At 45.0% G+C, this 20,170-nt stretch overlaps 1 protein-coding gene across 1 annotated transcript; it reads left to right on the top strand.

Moving 5' to 3' along the window:
- The first annotated feature begins 570 nt into the window (after positions 1–570).
- On the top strand, positions 571–1,548 carry LOC139649889 (trace amine-associated receptor 1-like). Its single transcript, XM_071526400.1, has one exon. The coding sequence runs from the start codon at positions 571–573 to the stop codon at positions 1,546–1,548; it is 978 nt and encodes a 325-aa protein (XP_071382501.1).
- The last annotated feature ends 18,622 nt before the right edge of the window (positions 1,549–20,170 follow it).

Below are 20,170 nucleotides of genomic sequence, written 5' to 3'. Positions count from 1 at the left end.
ATACATAAATTACAGGTGAAAATGTGACTTTTATTAACCTTTTTCACAACTAGGAAGACACTCAGATGATTGGGCATGCCAATATATTGACTTTCATACAGTTGAAGCTATTCTCAAGTGTGAAATTATATTATGACAAATATTTTATTAACTATAGAACTCTTTACATATAAATTACTTACTCTGGCTATGGTTACTTAGCAGCGTCACACCTGTGTAACAAGGCAATAGCCTTGTTATGTTAGGTATGAAGCAGCAAAGTCTTCTAAATCACCCCTAAAAACAGACTTTTATCGAAAAGCTTACCTTTAATCCTGGTCTGATTTTAGCCAAGTTTGCCTTGTTCATTATTGCAGTTTATTTAATTTCCTATCATATTTTGTGTTACTTACTTTGTCCTTTATTTTATTTATTGTCTGTTGTTTGTGTTTTTATCTCTTTGCTATACTTATTTAATCAGTACCTTCAGTTTAATTATAATGTTTTCTACCTTGCACTTGTTCCTTGTTGTGAAGCACTTTGTAACTTTGGTTTTGAAAAGTGCATTATAAATAAAGTTTATCCAGACAGATGGAGTCAGCACTCTGTTTTGAGTCCAGGAACACTTCCTGTCTGAGGACCATCTATCCTCTGTCTGTCCGCGTCTCTCTCTACCTGTTGCTGGGCATCATGGTCGTCTTGACGGTGTGTGGGAACGTTCTGGTCGTCATGTCGGTTGCTCAGTTCAAGCAGCTCCACACTCCCACCAACTACCTCATCCTCTCCCTGGCCGTCTCCGACCTGCTGCTGGGGCTGCTGGTCATGGTCCCCAGTATGATCCGATGTGTGGAGGATTGCTGGTATTTTGGAGATGTATTCTGTAAAGTCTACAATAGTGTTGATGTCTTGCTGTGCACAGCCTCAATTCTAAATCTGTCTTTCATATCGATTGACCGATATTATGCTGTTTGCCAGCCTCTGCTGTATAGAAGTAAAATAACTGTTAATGCTGTGTTGATCATGATTCTGGTCACTTGGAGTGTTTCGGCTCTAGTGGGTTTTGGAATGATCTACCTCAAGCTCAATATTTTGGGAATTGAGGAGTTCTACTATGATCATGTTGCATGTGAAGGAGGATGTTTTTTGTTTCAGAGTGGAGTATCAAGTACAGTCTCATCGGTTCTCTCCTTTTACATTCCCGGAGTTGTCATGCTCTGCATTTACCTGAAGATTTTCCTGGTGGCACAGAGACAAGTGCGCAGCATCCACAACACAAAAACATCTGATCCATCCCAAACTAAAGCCACCAAAACACTCGCTATCATCATGGGGGCATTTCTTTCTTTTTGGACTCAATTTTTTGTGTGTAACATCATTGATCCCTTTATCAGTTACTCGATTCCACCGGCATTGCTCGAAACACTGTTGTGGGTCGGCTATTTGAATTCTACTGTGAATCCTTTGGTGTACGCATTCTTTTACAGTTGGTTCAGAAAGGCATTTCGAGTGATCATTTCAGGTAAAATCTTTAATTCTGACATTTCAGACACAAAGCTGTTCACAGAATAAATCTTATAAAAAATTGCCATGGCAGGTGCCTCTCAGAGAAATGAATTTATGAATGTATGGCAGAAAAAAGTATGGCAGAAAAAATAAAGCTTATTACACTTTTCTTTCTCAACAGTCACTGCTGATGTCTCCATTAACAAGACGCTTATTCCTAATACTGCCACTACTAGTACTACTACTACTACTACCATTACTAATAATAATAATCATAATGATAATAATAATATTTCTTACCTTGTAGCACATATCAAAACAGAGTTACAAAGTTCTTACGTGCTATTAAGTACTTCACAGGAGAAAAGACAGCTGGGATAGAAATAAAAGAGATAAAACATGAAACAAAATACAAAATTTAAAAAAAATTTAAAAATAGAAAATGGAACAGCATAATCAGCATATATGGGACAAAATAAACCATTCAAAATAACTAGTCCATACCCGGGGATGTGCGCGACAATTACGCTCAAACTTGCCAAAAATGCTAATAAAGAGCTTAAATTTTGGAAAATGGAAAATACCCATGTGCAGTTTCAGATTGATTGGCCAACCCATTGAGGAGCAAAATGGATGCAGACAGACAGACAGAAGGACAGAGTTTTCCTCATTTCATAGTAGGATCTAAAAACAAGGGCAGAGTAAAATCAAGTAGTTCAAGTAAAACCAAGTCTAAAAAAGATCTGAAAGATCTGCTCATTCCAGAGAGAAGGAGCCATTAAGGTGAAAGCTGCTGCAATGGACTGGTATACTGTACTACTATACTACTATACTATGGTATACTACTATACTTAGTGTTGTAGTCGAGACCACCTAAACCGAGACCGAGTCAAGACCAAGACCAGAGCGTATCAAGTCCGAGTCAAGACCAAGACTTTGAGGGGGCGAGACCGAGTCAAGACCAAGACCGAAGGGGGGCGAGACCGAGTCGAGACCGAGACCAGACCAATGCGAGTCCATTTTCAAGACCATGTAATCAGAGTGATGGCTCAACTTTTACACCATTTCTCTGCTAAAATTCAAAAAGAAAGAAAGCATTATTTAGGAATTTAAGTAAAATACAAATGGATGTACAGTATGTACTCGGTGACAGAAGGCAATCCTTTGAAACATTGCAATTCGATTTCACTGACCTTTGGAAAGGCTCAAGACAGTGGGCAGAATGAAACAGAAGTGTTAAAACACCCTGAGCACATAGCTTCACTAAAACATTCAAAATTATTATCAGGTTATAGCTGACCCTTGCTTTTATGTCACAATGTATAAGTATCTTGATTCCTGAAATGAGAAGAAACATAAACTTACTGTCATGTATAGGCTACAAATTGTTTTTATGTTATAGTGTTTTGACTTTGACCAATGTGACAACTTGCCCTGCTCTCCCCTACTCAGTCTGCCAGAGCCCCGCTATGCAGACGAAAGTGAAACTTAAAATTCCACAATTTACTCGCCTGTGTTAGTAACGGTATAAACAGTAACCTGATAACACGTCTTCTGCTGCACTACAGACTTTAACGGTAACGTTATTACCTTGTGGAATTTAAGCCTAACATTAGTGAAATTATAATTTAACCGATAACTGTGTCGCAACCCACTGAGCAATTTTACGTTGATTAGACGTTTAAAACACGTCTAAATGGCCCATAGTCGTCTAGGCTAAATTAAGTTTAAATGGGGTTGAAAAGTGAAAGTTTATTAGATGTCTATACATAGACAAAATGATCCTAGGCTATATGAGAGCTACGCATAGACGCAATGTTGAAATTACTTCTGGTGCTCAGATAATTATCTTATAGGCTAGTCTACAGGACTTCTCTGGTGCATATTTTTGGTATTTACAGATGTTTATTCATTGTAATAATGTATTTACTGCTTGGTCTAAAATAGGTCTATACATAGCCGTAATGATCCTGGGCTATATGAGAGCTAAAGCATAGACGCGATGTTGAAATCAAATCACGTCTTTTGCTCAGTGGGAAGGCTTTAATGCACCGCATTGAATTGAACGCGCCATGTGCCTGTATGGAATCGGTGCTTGTTCTTAGAACTGTTTTGCAAAACTCTCTGTGATTTCTGTAGGCAAACTGTATTATTCTCATTCTCTCCTCCTCAGCCACACATGGTGCTCTCTCCTCCTGTATCCTGCGTTCTCTTTCTTGGCGCAACTCAGAGGGGGGTGAGTGAGGGTGGCAGCGTTTAATGGTTCATAAACTTTCAAACTTAAAATAAGCTTATCAGTTGCAATTTGAAGGGGAAATTTTGATATCCAATCACAGTAAAAAATAAATAAATCAGACAATGCACCGGCAGGTAATGATGTTACTGCACTTGTGGTCTCGACTGGTCTTGAAATAAAATTCCGAGTCCTCTTTGTCCGAGACCGAGTCAAGACCGAGTAAAAATGCAGTCGAGACCGAGACCAGCAAAATGTGGTCTTAAGACCGGTCTCGAGACCAAGACCGGTCTCGAGTACTACAACACTAACTACACTACTATACTGTGGTATACTACTATTTATACTCTACTATAGTATACTACTATACTATACTCTAATATAGTATACTACTATACTATTGTATACTACTATACTAATATACTACTATACTATGGTGTACTACTATACTATATATACTGCTATACTATGGTATACTACTATACAAATATACTACAGTATACCACTATATACTACTGTACTAGTACTATACTATGGTATATTACTATACGGCTATACTTCTATACTATGGTATATTAATATACCACTGTACTGATTGATTGATTTAGTTTATTTAAGTGTCATACACACAAGGTGCCCAGCCCACACGGACTTACATAACACTTTTGTGCCATCGCAATTGCGTCTCTGTGCAAGGCTAGACAGATAGCTAGTAAAAATGTCCAATAAACGTCTTCTTCTTTTCAGAATGGCTTTACTGGTGGCTGTAAAACAAATAAAAAATACAAACAATGGTACAGTGTTACTGTCGAGCTCACATACATTGTCCGTGTCTGTATATGAACTCAAAATTCCATATGTGTACATAGTTCCATTTATTTAAACACAATGAATTCAATTAAAATGAATTTGGCTGATCTGAGGATATACAATGAATTAGCTTGAACACATCAGCTCAAGAATTAGATAGCTAGCAACATCCCCCCAAAAAATAGCACATTATTTCTACATACTAGATGCAATTCTACTTCTTTTAACATATTTAACTTTTTGGTATCATTTAGTATTTATAACATGAAAACAGGTAAGTATCAGTACTTACGGACATATCAACTCCAAGGTTTCAACAAAAGAGAAAGAAAACTATCATGCACACTGCAGGCTGACTTGCTGGACTGGGAAAATGGAGGATACAAATAACAAAAATTAACTGGTTGTGTAGTACCCAAAAACAACTAACAGAGGTCAGTGAAGCAACACCCAACCGGGGTCAGAACACTCCCCGCCTGGTAGAATTACAATTATACCACTATTTTCCAGTCCTTTTATTAATTACTAGATAGACGAAGAACTATCTTATGGATAGGCCTGAGATGTTCCTCTACAGTCCCTTGCTTATTGGTCTTCACCATGACTTTGCAAACTCTGTTGTCACTGCTTGGTATAGCCTTTATGAGTCCAACTGGCCATTAGTTGTGCTTCACCTGACTGTCCTTCAGCAAAACGACATCACCTTCTTGAAGGTTTAGTTTCTTGTCAGCCACTTCCTCCTAGTCTGCAGTGTTACTCTTGTCTCCCTCTTTTCCAGAAAGAATCTGCTAGACTTTGGACCTGCCATTGGCTTTCTGTATTAAGAGCATTGCAGGTGAGAGAATTTCAGGCATTTATGCGTCAATTGAGACAGGAACCAAGGGTCTGGCATTCATGATGGTCATGACCTCAGCCATTAAGGTAGTCAAAACTTCATGTGCGAGTCGTGTCGTGCCATTTTTCAGCAGGAGTGCATCAAGGATGTGCCAAGCAATGCCAATCATTCGCTCCCATGCTCCTCCCATATGGGATAACTGGGGTGCATTGAACGTCCATGTGCAGCCTTGGTCCTGTAAGCATCTCTTGATCTCTGTGTCTTCAGTGTTGATTTGGAGTTCCTTGCAACCTCCAATGACATTTGTGCCTCTGTCAGACCGAAGGTGCTTGTCAGGCCCTTGAATTGACAAGAAACCTCTCAAAGAATTAATTAAACTAGAAGTTGTCATGGACTCAATCACTTCCAGATTAACTGCTCTGGTGCTCAAACAGCTGAATAAGACAGCCCATCTTTTTAGCCCAATTTTAGCAGGATTCCCTCTTGTGTGGTGAGATATGATGCTCCATGGCCTGAAAACCTATGTGAGTGAATGGTGGATCCACAGAAACCCTATCTGCAGGTAGGTCTGACATTTTCTGATCCTCAAGCCTTCCTCTCAACTTCCTGTATGTGACACATTTGTAGATCACACTGGAGATGAGTCTTTTGCCTCCAACAATCCAGAGCCCAGCGGTGCGTAAGGCACCTTCTTCTTCAAAATGGCGCCCTTGGTGAGCTACTTTATCATGATAGCGTCGGACTAACAGTGTGGCTACGTGGTGACTGGCCAGGATAACCAGATGATGTTTTTCTTGATCTAAGAGATCAGCTGAGTGGACACGACCACCAACCCTGTGGCCTTGGTTATGAGTGTGGTCACCTGTGGCCAATTCTCATCATCCAATCCGGTTCCACTAGCTTGAAAGACTCTGCCTCAATTAATTCCTGTATGTCAGCCTCTCTCACAAATGCCAGGCCAGAGAATCAGCTGGTGTGTGGTAAGTGTGCTGCTGGGACACGTCTGGTAACGTGATTGGCTGGGTTTTGCTCTGAACCGACATGATGCCACTGGTCCAGTTTGGTAAATTTCCTTATGCGTGCAACCCAGCAACATACACATAGAACCTGGTGTTGTGAATGTAGCCAAGCACTATACGACTATCGGTGAAAAACTTGACTGCATGCAGCTCCATATGTCATTCTCTCCTCTTATCAGTTTGGTCAGCTCGACAGCTAACGCTTGGTTCACACAGCACGCATAGCAGCCAAGTACCGCAATTTTGCGCCCAAGTCGCAGTTAGGTTGTTCACACAGGACGTGCATTTCTCTGCACCAACCAGCAGCTCTCCTATGTCTACAAGAGGAGAAAACCCTGTGGAAACAGAGTGTAGGCTGCTGACATTGTGCTCCAGTAGCCAACAAAGTTTCATCTGTTCACTGCGGTCCTTGTAGAAACAATGCTGACAGCTCACTGTACTTTTCCACATCAGGGATGAACTTTATATCTTCCATCTTCTTCATTTCTCCCTTTCTTCACAAAGCCCCTCATATCAAAGCTGTCACATTTATTTGTTTTCTCAGCAAGAGTCGTGAGTAGTGATCAGGCAATAATTGGGAAAGGCTAGGGGACCTAGATATCTCCCTCCCCCCCCCCTCTCTCTCTCTCTCTTTAAATAATGACATATAGGCCTAAATAAATTCAGTAGCCTATAAATAAACAAACCTAAACATGTATACTTGTTTACTTTTGTGGTAATTCAATAACAGACACAATCTTCAAAAGGCAAGTGATAATTCAAAATCAGATAGATAATCATCCTAAAATGCAGATGGATTCATCAACAACAACAGTGAAGACCCTGGTAAGTTGATCATTTAATCTATTTGTGCTTCTGTGGTGATATAATGGAGACATTACCATCTATAGTGTTTTCTATGGTGTTTTCCTGTGAAATGTGCGCTGCGGCATGCGGAGACCAGACACCGAAACTGCCGCTCCAGATCATGAGCTGCGAGCGGAGCCATGCGCCGCACCACGGCCAGTGTGAACAACCTGCTTTATTAACATGGGCGGCGAAATGAAGCAGCCTCCGCTTCGGGGCCATTCCACGGCCGTTCCGCATCCTGTGTGAACAAGGCGTAAGACTGCAACACACAGTTCTAGGCGTGGGATGGTATGAGGTATGGTATTTGATTTTCCCATTATAAATCTTACGTGACACTGTCATTCTGTGTCCACAACACGAAGGTAAGCTACCGCAGCTATTGCCATTGTAGATGTGTCTGAAAAGATGCACAATTCCCTCTACTGAGTGTGTGACAATGAGATTTGTATGTAGGGCCTATGGATCTGCAATTGTTCAAGCTATGTTAGAGAGTCAGACCACACTTTCCATTGTGCCTCTTTGTCTGCTGGGAGAGGTAAATCCCATTCATGTTGCTCTGAAGAGAGCTCTCTTACTAGGGCCCTGCCCAGGAAGGGGAAACAAATCCAAGGGGGTCGTAGAGAGACTATTGACTGTAGACAGTATTCCTCTTCATGTGAATGGCTTGACATCATGTGACACTTTGAATGTTAAACTGTCATTCTGTAAATTCCAGCTCACTCCTAGGCTTAAGTCCAGGAGTGAGCTGGAATCTACCATAGTCAACATAAAAAAATCCTCAGGACAAACTCCTTTGCCTCTGAGCCATGCTCTGCCTCAGTCTCAGTCAGTAAGTGGCTACAGCTGGAGAGGAGCTGTTTCCAAAAACATGCACAGTCATTCTGTAATCAATGATGTCTTTGTCTGGGTCATTATCTTTGTGCTGCAGGAACCTGAGAAAATTCCCTGACTTCCCTGACTTTGAAGCAGTAGAACATCTGCTCGATGTCAGCTGTAATGGCCACTTGTTCTTTTCGGAACAGGACACCTAGCAGTGTGTTATTTAGGTCAAGCCCGAGCAGGAAACCTCATGGTACCAGCACTCTTCACCTTGTTGTGGTGGAGGAGCTGGTTCTGCTTGATGGTTGTCAAAGACTTTATGCATAAACGCTCTTATGTCTGGCCTTTTCCGGGGTGTGTGCTGCAGGTAAGAGAGCCGGTGTGATGCCTGCTCCCTGTTATTTGTGTCACGGCGGGTGTGGTGAGGACCCAAATGCAGACAGGCAGAAGCAGTGAGCTTTTCTGAAGCTGGCAGCTTTACTAAAGAACTAAGGCAGAAAAAAAAGAACTAAGGCAGTGTACAAATCAGGAAATCCAAAAAGCAAAAAACACAACAGGCTGGCAAACAAAGGAAGACAAAAAACCTAACCTGGCCGGCAACAAGGCAAGAAGAACTCCACAGGAAAATGGGTGACAGGTAACAATGGGAAGCACAACAGGAACGGAGCAGATAACTAAACAAACAAACTGACAAAGACTACAGGGAACCAAGACAAGATATACATACAGACTGATTACACATGAAGGACAGCTGGCTGGCAGGGGAAAGTCCGGGAGGTGATTGGTGGAAAGCAGGCTGGTGAAGGGGGAACAAGGTAACAGGGCTAATGGGCTGACGGAAAACAGGTGTGGTGGAAGCAGGAGGAGGGAACAGGTGGAGAGGGGAAGTCCGATGACCTCTGGAGGCTGGCAGGAGGATGGCAGGACTGGGGAGTGAAGGGAGAGACAGACGAGGACCAGGGGCAGAACACGCAGGCAGGGGCAGATCATGACAGTAGCCCCCCAAGGATTATGAAAAATAAAAGATAAATCTGTCATATAAAATATAGACTTTACTTCATTGGCCCAAGGATAATTATTGGAGATTTCCCACATGAATATTTTTCTAGTGAGCCTATGTTCCGGTTAATTTGTACTGTATACTATGCTGTGCTAAACATCGAACAAAAAGTTTGGAAATTTGTGTTTGGTAGATTATTTCTCTGTTGTAACAATGCTTCTTGGCAATACATTTTATACCGTTGGAAAGCCTGTTTATTTCCCTTTTAAATGGTGCCTCATTTGTAAGGAACATGCATTTGTGGGATGAGCAGCACAGCTGAGTATGTGGGTTCTGCTGTTGCTATTGACTCTTGTTTGGTGTTGTTTGGTGGATTGGATGATTGAAGTCTATCAGTAATAAGGAAGAAACAAGACATATCGGCAATTTTACAATTTATTAATTTAACAGTCAGGAGCCTCAGTAGCGTGTGGAAGAACCATACACAGCCACCTGCCAGGCACCTCCTCCTCATGCTGGTCACCAGCCTGGTCACACACTGCTGTGGGATGGCATTCCACTCCTCAACCAGGATTTGTCGCAAGTCAGCCAACATGGTTGTGTTGGTCACTCTAGCACGAACAGCACGCCCAAGCTGATCCCATAAGTGTTCAATTGGGTTGAGGTCAGGACTGTTGGCAGGCCATTCCATTCTCTCTACTCCCAAATTCTGGAGGTAGTCTCTGATAAACCCCGCTCTGTGGGGGCGAGCGTTGTCATCTTGGAGGATGGAGTTCGGTCCCAGACTGTGGAGATATGGGATCGCCACTGGTTGCGGAATCTCATCTCGATATCTCTCTGCATTGAGATCGCCTCCAATGATGACAAGCCTCGTTTTTCCAGTGATGGAGATGCCGCCCCACACCATCACACTGCCTCCACCAAAAGGTGTTACTCTATCGGTGCAGCAATCAGCATAGCATTCTCCCCGTCTTCTCCACACTTTGACCCTACGATCCAACTTCCGTAGGCAGAATCTGGACTCATCGCTGAACATAACGTTCCTCCTCATGTTCAGGTTCCAGTGCAGGTGTTGCCGACACCAGCGCAAATGGGCCTGACGGCGAAGGGCAGTCATGGCAGGCCTCCTGGCAGCCCCATGAGCCCGGAGATTGGCTGCGTGCAGTCTGTTCCGGAATGTCTGGGCCGAGAGCCGTGTGCCATATCGTCCTGCAAACCTTGACTGCAAATCTGTAGAAGACAGAGTGCTGAAAGGGTGAGGAACCGGTCTTCTTGGGGTGTCGTCTTCTTGGGACGCCCACTTTGCAGTCTGTCTCTGACATCCCCCGTTTCATGGAACTTGGCCTTCAGTTTGGAGATGGTACTATGGCTCACTCCAAATAATGCCGCAACTTGCTTTTGTGGAACACCAGCTTGAAGTTGCCCTATCGCACAGGCCTTATCAAGACAAACGTGGCATGCCGATTCTTGGAGCAGACACCAATTGACCACTGTAGCAGGGCCCATGCTCACAGGTGCTGCCAATCAGGTACCTGATTGTCAGCACCTGGGGGTACCGGAAGCTCAAAACAAGAGTCAATAGCAACAGCAGAATAAGCTGTTTGGCATTGGCAGAGAAGATTTGGCAAATGTTTCATGAACGCAACCCACATACTCAGCTGTGCTGCTCATCCCACAAATGCATGTTCCTTACAAATGGGGCACCATTTAAAAGGGAAATAAACAGGCTTTCCAATGGCATAAAATGTATTGCCAAGAAGCATTGTTACAACAGAGAAATAATGTACCAAACACAAATTTCCAAACTTTTTGTTTGATGTTTATATGACTATACTATGGTATAATGATATTCTACTGTACTATGGTGTACTAATATACTACTATAGTATGGTATACTAATATACTACTATACTATGATATACTACTATACTAGTATACTATGGTATACTACTGTTGGGCTTTGATAGGGGCAGGTTTGGTTATTAGCTATTAATAATTAATAATTGTGAAATTATTAATTATTCATAAAATTATTGACGGGAGTCAATAGAACGGGGCACCACCCTGGAATCAGGGACCAATAACCGTACCTTTAAGTCAGTCTCAAAATGGCTGTTCACCCCCAAATGACAGTGTTTGAGTACCACTGTACATTTATGAGTGAACAGTGAAGGGTGAATTCGTACACAGGCCCTCACAACCAGCAGTTACCACAACACATATGCATAAGAAATGACAGACAACTTCTCTTTAAATGTATAACAGTGTTTATTTACTTTAGTAATATCAATTAATAATCAATAACACTTCAGTTAATCAATCACTATTACACAACTATAACTATGGATCTAAACTTGCAAGCATAAAAGACATAAACAGTATAATGGCATGTAGGGAGTTGTATGTGTGTGTGTGTGTGTAGAAGGGAGAAGAGAGAGAGAGAAAGATGGCGGACGTGACCATGTGGGTGGGACGTCTCGCAAGAGTTCAAGATGGCGGACGTGACCCCACAGTTTGAACAAAGAGGAGTTTGGAATTAAGATGGGGTTGGAGTTAGGCAGCTAAAACCAACACCCTCTACTCCTCAGGTGTGTGTGTGTGTTAGTAAAAGAGAGAGAGAGAGATCAAGAATAGAGGGGAGCACTTGCCGTCTAAAGCACCAATAATAGCCTTTTACCGCACAGAAACTCGGGGTACAACTGGGAAGTAGTACGCCGGGTTACTAAAAAACACAAAATGGTGCATTTAGGAGTTGGCTGCATTGCATTCTGGTCCGCCACGCTGAGTCTCAGGTTAACAGAAGGCCTGTGTAGTTTTTACCAAACCCAATGCTACGTGGATTGTTCTTAACGCTGTTGTTTTACCGATCGTAGGATTACTTTTACCTTGCCGTTTTAAGTTGTTCTCTTTAACAATCGTGTTGTTTTTATGAGTTATACTGGGACTGAAATCAAGCTATTATGGCTGTGTGTGTGGACTGCAAACTTGCGTACTCACAGTTAAGGGATGATATCCACCGCCTGGAGTCAGAGCTCCGGAAAAAGGATCATCTGATCAACGGCTTTGTCTTCGTAGCTGCTGCCCAGGCAAAGCATATTTCTGTTATGCAGTCATCTACTCTTGCTGTCCCAGCAGCCCGTTCTCCCACCTCCCTGATGTCTCCAATGGTCTCGGACTCTGCGGCCACCCTCCCTTGGCTTGCCTCGATGCACACTGGCACTGTACCGGGCCGCCCAGAGGGTCAAGCCGAGGAGAGTGGCCGGTCCTCCGGGTGTGAGCCGGAAGCTGGGGCGGCGGGCACCACCACTGCTGCACTGAACCTGGATGCTTCTACACCGATGATGGTAACCCAGACGCCGCCAGCTGATCCATGGGTTCGCACCGGAACCAGGCCCAAGGCCCTGGTTCATAGTTCCACACCGAAACGAGCCTACCCATGGACCCAGCCGTCCTGGACAGAGGTGGTACACCGCGGCTGCAAGAGAGATCTGGTTGGGGTTTCTTCTCAACCCCCCTTGGATCTCTCGAACCGCTACACGATCCTGCTCGATGAGGCTCCGGCCCATTCCAGCGAGGCCCCGGCGGTCTCGACTCCACCCGACCCGGACCCCACTCTGGCTATGGCTCCTCCCGTCGCCACTGTGTCTTCCCCACCTGTGGCAAGCGTTGATCGGGCAGCTCGTCTCTCCACCACGCGAAAGGACCGCCGTAGGATGCTGAAGGAGGCCGTAATCCGGTGCTCGGGAGGGCTTCCTCGGGCTGAGCCTCAGGGAATGATTCTCCCTCCTGGTTCGAGGCCGCCTCCTTCTCGCCTCTGTCCGCCGCCCGGACTGCTGAGCTCAACGCAGACGGAGGTAACTGAACGTCCACTGTCCTGTCCAAGCAGCCTACACGCACCTGCTCCTCGCCCACTCTTCCCCCCCACTACATTAATTATTGGTGATTCCATAACCAGAAATATCCGCTTCATAAACGCAATCACACACTGTATCCCTGGAGCCACTGTCCCCGTTATCCTGGATAAACTCCTGGATGTTCTGCCCTCACTCCCGACCTCTATTAAAAGAATTGTAGTTCACGTGGGGACAAATGACACATCCCAGCGGGAGTCTGAGCGCACCAAAAACGACTTTAACCTCCTTTTTAATGTTTTAAAGAACTGTGAAAAGTCTGTTTTTATATCAGGTCCCATCCCCACTCTTGGTCGCGGAGTTGGCCGTTTTAGCAGAATCCTCAGCCTTCACACTTGGCTCCAGTCCGCCAGCAGGGCACACGGCATGGGTTTTATTGACAATTTTAACTTGTTCTGGGACCGTCCCTCTCTTTTCAATAGAGACGGGATTCATCCCAACAAACAGGGCAGCCAAATGCTATCGGCTAACTTGCAGCATGCGATGCAGTCCCTCCCATGTGACTGACTGTTTACATCTCACACACACACCCCGGATACTCCCTCTTCCTCTACGCCACAACCGCAGCATACTGCTCCCCATGAGAGCTCCCCCTACAGGTCTCTCCCTGCTGTAAATGTCCAACGCCCCAGTCAGACCACAATAGCTGTTTCTACTATTAGGCCTAAGCCTCCCTCTCCCACACCCATGGTCGTTCCAGTCAGAATCTCTGACAGATCCAACAGTCCATCTGCTGCTATGAATTTTCTGAAAAACTGCAGAAGCCCAAAAAATTTAATTCCAGTGACTCTGGTTTCCTCATCTGGGCATTATCCTGTCCCTCTCAGTGTGGCGCTGGTAAATGCTCGCTCCATATCGAACAAAACTTTTGTACTGAAGGACATCATCCAGTCTAAGAAGTTAGACTTTTTGTTTGTGACCGAAACCTGGCAGAGGAATATGGAACATGCCCCCCTCATTGAGCTGTGTCCGAAGGATTACAATTTTATCAGCTTGCCTAGAATTTCTGGCCGCGGTGGAGGTCTTGCTGTCGTGTTCAGAAACTGTTTTTCTTGTAGGTTGGTGAGCACTGGGTCCTTCCCTTCTTTTGAATTACAAATAATTAAAGTTGGACGTACTAATCCGTTTTATGGCATTTTAATTTATCGTCCACCCGGCCCAAACACCTCTTTTTTAAATGATTTTAGTGATTTTTTATCGTCTATTCTCAAGCTTTCTAGATTTGTGCTTCTTGGGGATTTTAACATTCATATTGACGATCCTTCTGATAAATTTGCTTCTAGTTTTATTAATATCACTGAGTCTTTTAATCTCGCTCAACATGTAACAGGCCCTACACACGTCAGAGGGCACACTCTGGACCTTGTTTTTACTCTTGGTTTAAATGTTGATTCTGTTTTTACTGAGGATATGTTCATTTCAGATCATAACTGTGTTCTATTTGATTTGTCTTTTAATTTGGATACTTTACCTTGTCGTCGTGAAATTAATTCTCGCATCCTAAACCATCTCTCTGCTGCAAAGTTTTCCGCTGCCTTTGATAACAGCCCTGTTATTATGCCTAATAGTGATGTTGATTCCCAAGTACAGTCTTTTAATGAGCACTGCCTTTCTGTCCTGGATAAAGTTGCTCCGACTAAGACGAGATTCGCTCCTCTGATTAATTCCTCCCCCTGGATGAATGACAGTATTCGCTCTCTTAAACGAACCTGTCGTAAAATAGAGCGTTTATGGAAATCCACACGTCTACAAGTTCACCATCAGCATTTGAAAGAACTTTTAACAGATTTTCATAACATGGTTAAGGAGGCCAGAGCAACTTACTTTTCCAACCTTGTATCCCATAGCCGGCGTAATCCCAAAATCCTATTTGAAACCATCAGTAACATTGTCTCTCCTACATCACCTGCTGTTCCAATTTCTTCAGTTGATGAGTGTAACAACTTTCTCTCCTTCTTTGTTGGTAAGATAAATGACATACGAGCAAACATCATTCCCTCTCTTTCCCCCCCAATTCCTTGCCCTACCCGGCCAACAATCCTGGATAGTTTTTCCCCAATCTCACTACAAGAGCTCACAAATCTGGTCAGTGCCATGAAAACCTCCTCTAGTCCCCTTGACATTGTTCCTACTTCTTTCTTAAAAACTGTTTTTGATTCCATTGGTCCATGTTTGCTCTTAATAATTAATAACTCATTGGCATCTGGTCATGTCCCAGCCTATTTCAAACAAGCCGCTGTTCAACCACTTCTCAAAAAAAACAAATTTGGACCCTTCTCGGCCCCAGAACTACAGGCCTATTTCCAAATTACCTTTCATAGCTAAGGTATTAGAAAAAGTGGTTGCTAAACAGCTTACAGCTGTCTTAGATGAGCATAACATTTTCGATAAGTTTCAGTCTGGTTTCCGTCGGTTGCATTCAACAGAAACTGCTCTTCTCAGAGTCTTTAACGATCTGCTAATGCAGGGTGATGCAGGAGAATGTTCTGTTCTGGTACTACTAGATCTCAGTGCCGCTTTTGACACTCTGGACCACCGCATATTGGTTGAGAGGCTCAGGCAGTGGGTGGGTATCTCTGGTTCAGCATTGGATTGGTTCTCCTCGTACCTGTCAGACAGGTCTTTCTCAGTCACAGTTCATAAATATGTCTCATCAGCTGAATCTCTGTTATGTGGTGTTCCCCAAGGGTCGGTCCTGGGCCCCCTGCTGTTTGCATTATACTTGCTCCCTCTCGGGCAGATAATTAGAAATTTTAAAGACATCTCCTTCCATTGCTATGCAGACGATATTCAATTATATATTTTGTTTAACCCACAAAATGTCTCTAAACTGTCTGTTCTACTGAAGTGCCTCACCTCTATAAAAGTTTGGATGGCAGATAATTTTCTTCAGCTAAATACTGACAAAACTGAAGTTCTTGTTTCTGCCCCAGATGATGTTGTCCCGAAGGTGATGGACAGTCTTGGCTCTTTATCCTCATCTGTTAAACCTACCCTCCGTAATCTAGGTGTTTCTATGGGCCAGGCTTTGAATCTTGACCAACATGTAAATTGTTTGGTCCGTTCTTGTTTCTACCAGCTGAGAAACATTGCCAAACTCAGGTCCATTCTGTCCATAACTGAGATGGAGATGGTTATACATGCGTTTATTTCCTCCCGTCTTGATTACTGCAATTCTCTTTTCACCTGTCTTAGCAACACGTCCCTAAACCGTTTACAAGTGGTCCAAAATGCTGCTGCCAAGCTTCTTACCAAGTCCTCCAAAAGCTCTCATGTAACACCAATCCTGATGTCCTTACACTGGCTTCCCATCAAATTTAGAATCCAGTTCAAGATTCTTGTTACCACGTACAGAGCCTTGCATGATCAGGCACCTGCTTATATTAAAGAGCTGCTGCAGCCTCATAGTACCAGTAGGACTCTAAGGTCCTCTGACCAGGGTTTGTTGTTTGTTCCTCGCTCGAGGCTTAAGACAAAGGGTGACCGTGCTTTTGAGGTTGTAGCTCCTAAACTCTGGAACTCTCTCCCACTGGTCTTAAGATCAGTGGACACGGTGGACACTTTTAAAAAGCAGCTCAAGACCCATTTGTTTAGACTTGCTTTTGTTTAGTTTTTCTTTATCCTTTTCTGGGATGTCTTGTGTTTTTAGCTGGATGTCTGCAATTACTGTCTGCTGGTCTGTGTATTACTTTTTTTTGCTTTCTTTGTTCTTTGTGAAGCACTTTGTGACGTCTGTTGAAAGGTGCTATATAAATAAACGTATTATTATTATTATTATTATTACTGGTCTTTGAGCGAGTAAAATGCAATATATTGGCTCTCTACGTGGCGATAAACACAATTGCAAGTCCAGCGACATGCAATGGCGCACATTCAGCTTCAAAGCATTACAATCAAATCAAGCAGCAAGCTTAATGATAGGTTTCACAGCATAATATGGACATGGCGGTCCAATGCGCTTCCAATACGCACAACAGTAGCTTCTGATCAGTAAAGCATAAATAACACACCTATACTAGTCTCTGCCCAGAACCAAAGCCTCTTACTTGGGAAAATCACTCTCGAGTGATTTGGTGTGTGTTTTCATTGGGTCGAGCCGGTGGGGTTCTCCAGGCGGGTCGGCGCGGCGAGACCGTTATTTCTCCTCGCACGGAGCAACGGTCAGCTGGCTTTCCTCGTAGGCAGCGAAGGATTTTAGCCAGGAGTCGACTTGAATGAAGGAACGTGCTCTTACGTTGTCTTCTTGGAGGGAAGGAGTGTCCTCAGCTGTAGTCTCTTCCAGTCCACTTCTGCAGGTCGGCTGCGCGCACTGGTTACTCATACAGATGCGCGCAAGGAGTTAGATTGCCGGATACACAAACAGCTAATCTAATCCTTCTGGATCCAAATAGTGTTATGTCAAACACTAAACAGTCTGGGCTCGTCCAGCGAGTTGAAGACTGTGCCTTGGCTTAAACAAAAAGAACAGTTTGAACGTTAAATGTACCACCTTGTATAGCAACGGAGTCGCAAGAAGGGGCGATGCGGAAAGGTAGCTCCTGGAATTTATATCATCCGTGACGTCATGGGGGATCCCGGGGCTCGTCCGAGTCTCGTCCAATGAGAGAGCGGAGTTTGAATTCCAGCCAGTTCACACCTAGGTGTGAACTTCAGGGCCAGTTGGAATTTTTGGCGCTGCTTTTCCTTTGTCTGAGATCAAGCCCAGCGGGTGGGCTAGAGTTAAGGCTTTTGGTTTTCTTGTTAGGCCACAGATGCTGGCCTTATTGTTTTAATTAGTTTTCTTTTGTTTCACCTTATGGCGTGGCCCAACACTACTACGCTACTTTACTATGGTATTGTTACATCTGTCTCTGCTGACTCTCCCTCCACTTCAAATTCTGCCTCTTAACCTGCTGCCACGCCCCCAGTTGCTCTCTCCCTGTCTGTCTGTGTGATTGTGTAGTGGAGTCAGGTGTGCTGGAGTCAGAGCGGAGCACCACCAGCTGCAATCAAGACCTCTACAAAAACCCAGCCCTGCCACATCCACCTTGCCAGATCGTAGTATTCACTCAGTCAGTCTATGTCTAGCCACTCTCTTGCACAATTGCTCATTGCCTGTTTCTCCCTGCCCGATCTTGTCCCTCCTGTTCTGCAGTTCCGTCTGCTCCACTCTGCTCCAGCCCCGTCTCCAGTCCTGCATCCCGTCTGCCCAGCTACTCTGCTCCAGCCCTGTCTGCCCAGCTACTCTGCTCCAGCCCTGTCTGCTCAGTTACTCAGCTCCAGCCTTGTCTCTGGTCCTGTGCCTCGTCAGCCCAACTCCTGGGCCTTGGACCGCCTCACCTTGGTCTCTTCGAGCCAGCAATAAATACCTGTTTGCCTGATTCCTGTCTCCGGCTTGTCTGTGTTCGCACCTGGGTTCACCCGTGTTAGTTGCCACGTAACAGTACGATCTGGCCCGCTGATATGGACCCAGTGGACGCAGACCCAAATCCCCTTCATCAAGCCCTCGTCGGACAAGGCGGCCTGCTGGGACAGCATAACCAGGTTCTACAAGATCTGTCAGCTCAGGTAGCAGCGATGTCCCAGACCCTGGCCAGCCTACAAGACCAACTCACCGCCCAGAGCACACAGCCAGCCCACAGCCCCTATCCACCTTTCCGTGAGCCTTATGTTCCGCCTCCTGAGCCATACGACGGTCATCTCGGGGTATGCAAAGATTTTTTGATGCAGTGTTCCTTAATTTTTGACCAGCAGCCCCGCACATATTCCACAGATAGAGCTAAAATCGCTTACCTGATGGGTTGTCTCCGTGGATCTGCGCGCAGCTGGGCTACGGCGGTGTGGGAGAGTCAATCTGCCATCTGTTCCAGGTACACCGACTTTGTAAAGGAGATGAAGAAGGTTTTCGACCACCCTGTCCACGGTAAGGACGCCGCTAAAAGACTGCTATCTCTCCGTCAAGGTTCTCGCTCAGTAGCCGAGATGGCTATCGAGTTTCGCTGTCTGGCTGCTGAGTCTGGGTGGAACGAGGAAGCCCTCCAGGGAGTGTTCCAGAATTCACTTAGTGAAGCGATCAAGGACGAAGCGGTCTCCCGGAACGAGCCTGACTCACTCCATGAGCTCATCACCTTGGCCATTCGCTTGGACAACCGCCTCCGTGAGCGTCGGAGGGAGAAGGTAGGTAAGGCGCCATAACATCTCCTTCTGCCTTGCCTCGTTTCTCTTCTCCGACTGTCCCTGTGTCTCAGCCCCTTCCTGAACTGGAGCCAATGCAGCTCAGCTGAGCCAAACTCACCCCGGAGGAGAGGCAATGCCGAATCACCACCAGGAGCTGTCTGTATTGCTGCCAGGCCGGTCATTTCCTCTCCACCTGTCCCCTGCATCCAGTAAAAGGGTTGGCTCAGCAGTAGTGGGGGAGATGCTACTGGGCCAGACTGACTGCTCTTCTCCCTCCAGGTCGCAGTTCGACGCCTCCCTCTTGTGGCAGAACCAGTCTATCTCCCTACCTGCTCTCATTGACTCTAGGGCTGACGAGAGCTTTTTGGACCGCAACATCGTCACTCAGTTGGGCCTGGACACCATGCCACTCGCCTCGCCCCGTGAAGCCAACGCCCTCAACGGTCAGCTCCTCGCCCGGGTCACAGAGAAGACTAAGCCTGTCATCCTTTGTATCTCCGGCAATCATCAGGAGAAGATCAGTTTCCATGTTATGGACTGTCCCAGTTTTCCTCTGGTTCTTGGCCATCCCTGGTTAGCTCTACACAACCCACAAATTGACTGGACCGCTGGGAAGGTAACCTCTTGGAGTTCTTTTTGCCATGCTAACTGTCTGCACTCTGCCCTGACTCCTGCATCTTCTGTGCCTCTGTCTGTTCCTGAACCACCAGATCTGTCAGTAGTACCCCCGGAGTATCATGACTTAGCCCCTGTATTCAGCAAACATCAAGCCCTGTCGTTGCCACCTCACCGGCCCTATGATTGCGCTATAGACTTCAAGCCTGGAATGACTCTTCCCAGTAGCCGCCTGTACAATCTCTCTTGTCCGGAACAGGAGGCTATGGAGAGTTATATCTGGGACTCCTTGGCTGCAGGCATCATCAGGCCCTCATCCTCTCTGGTGGGTGCAGGGTTCTTTTTGGTGGGGAAAAAAGATGGTACCCTTAGACCATGTATTGATTTCCGGGGTGTAAACAACATTACTGTGAAAAATAAATACCCCCTGCCACTCATCAG

Source organism: Centroberyx affinis, unplaced genomic scaffold (genome assembly GCF_046629955.1).
Source record: "Centroberyx affinis isolate AG114_WGS23_722 - 3 ecotype Tasmania unplaced genomic scaffold, CSIRO-AGI_Caff_v1 ptg001409l_1, whole genome shotgun sequence".
NCBI classification, from domain to species: domain Eukaryota; kingdom Metazoa; phylum Chordata; class Actinopteri; order Beryciformes; family Berycidae; genus Centroberyx; species Centroberyx affinis.
The sequence above is the reverse complement of the archived record's forward strand: the minus strand, read 5'-3'. Positions and strand labels throughout refer to the sequence as shown.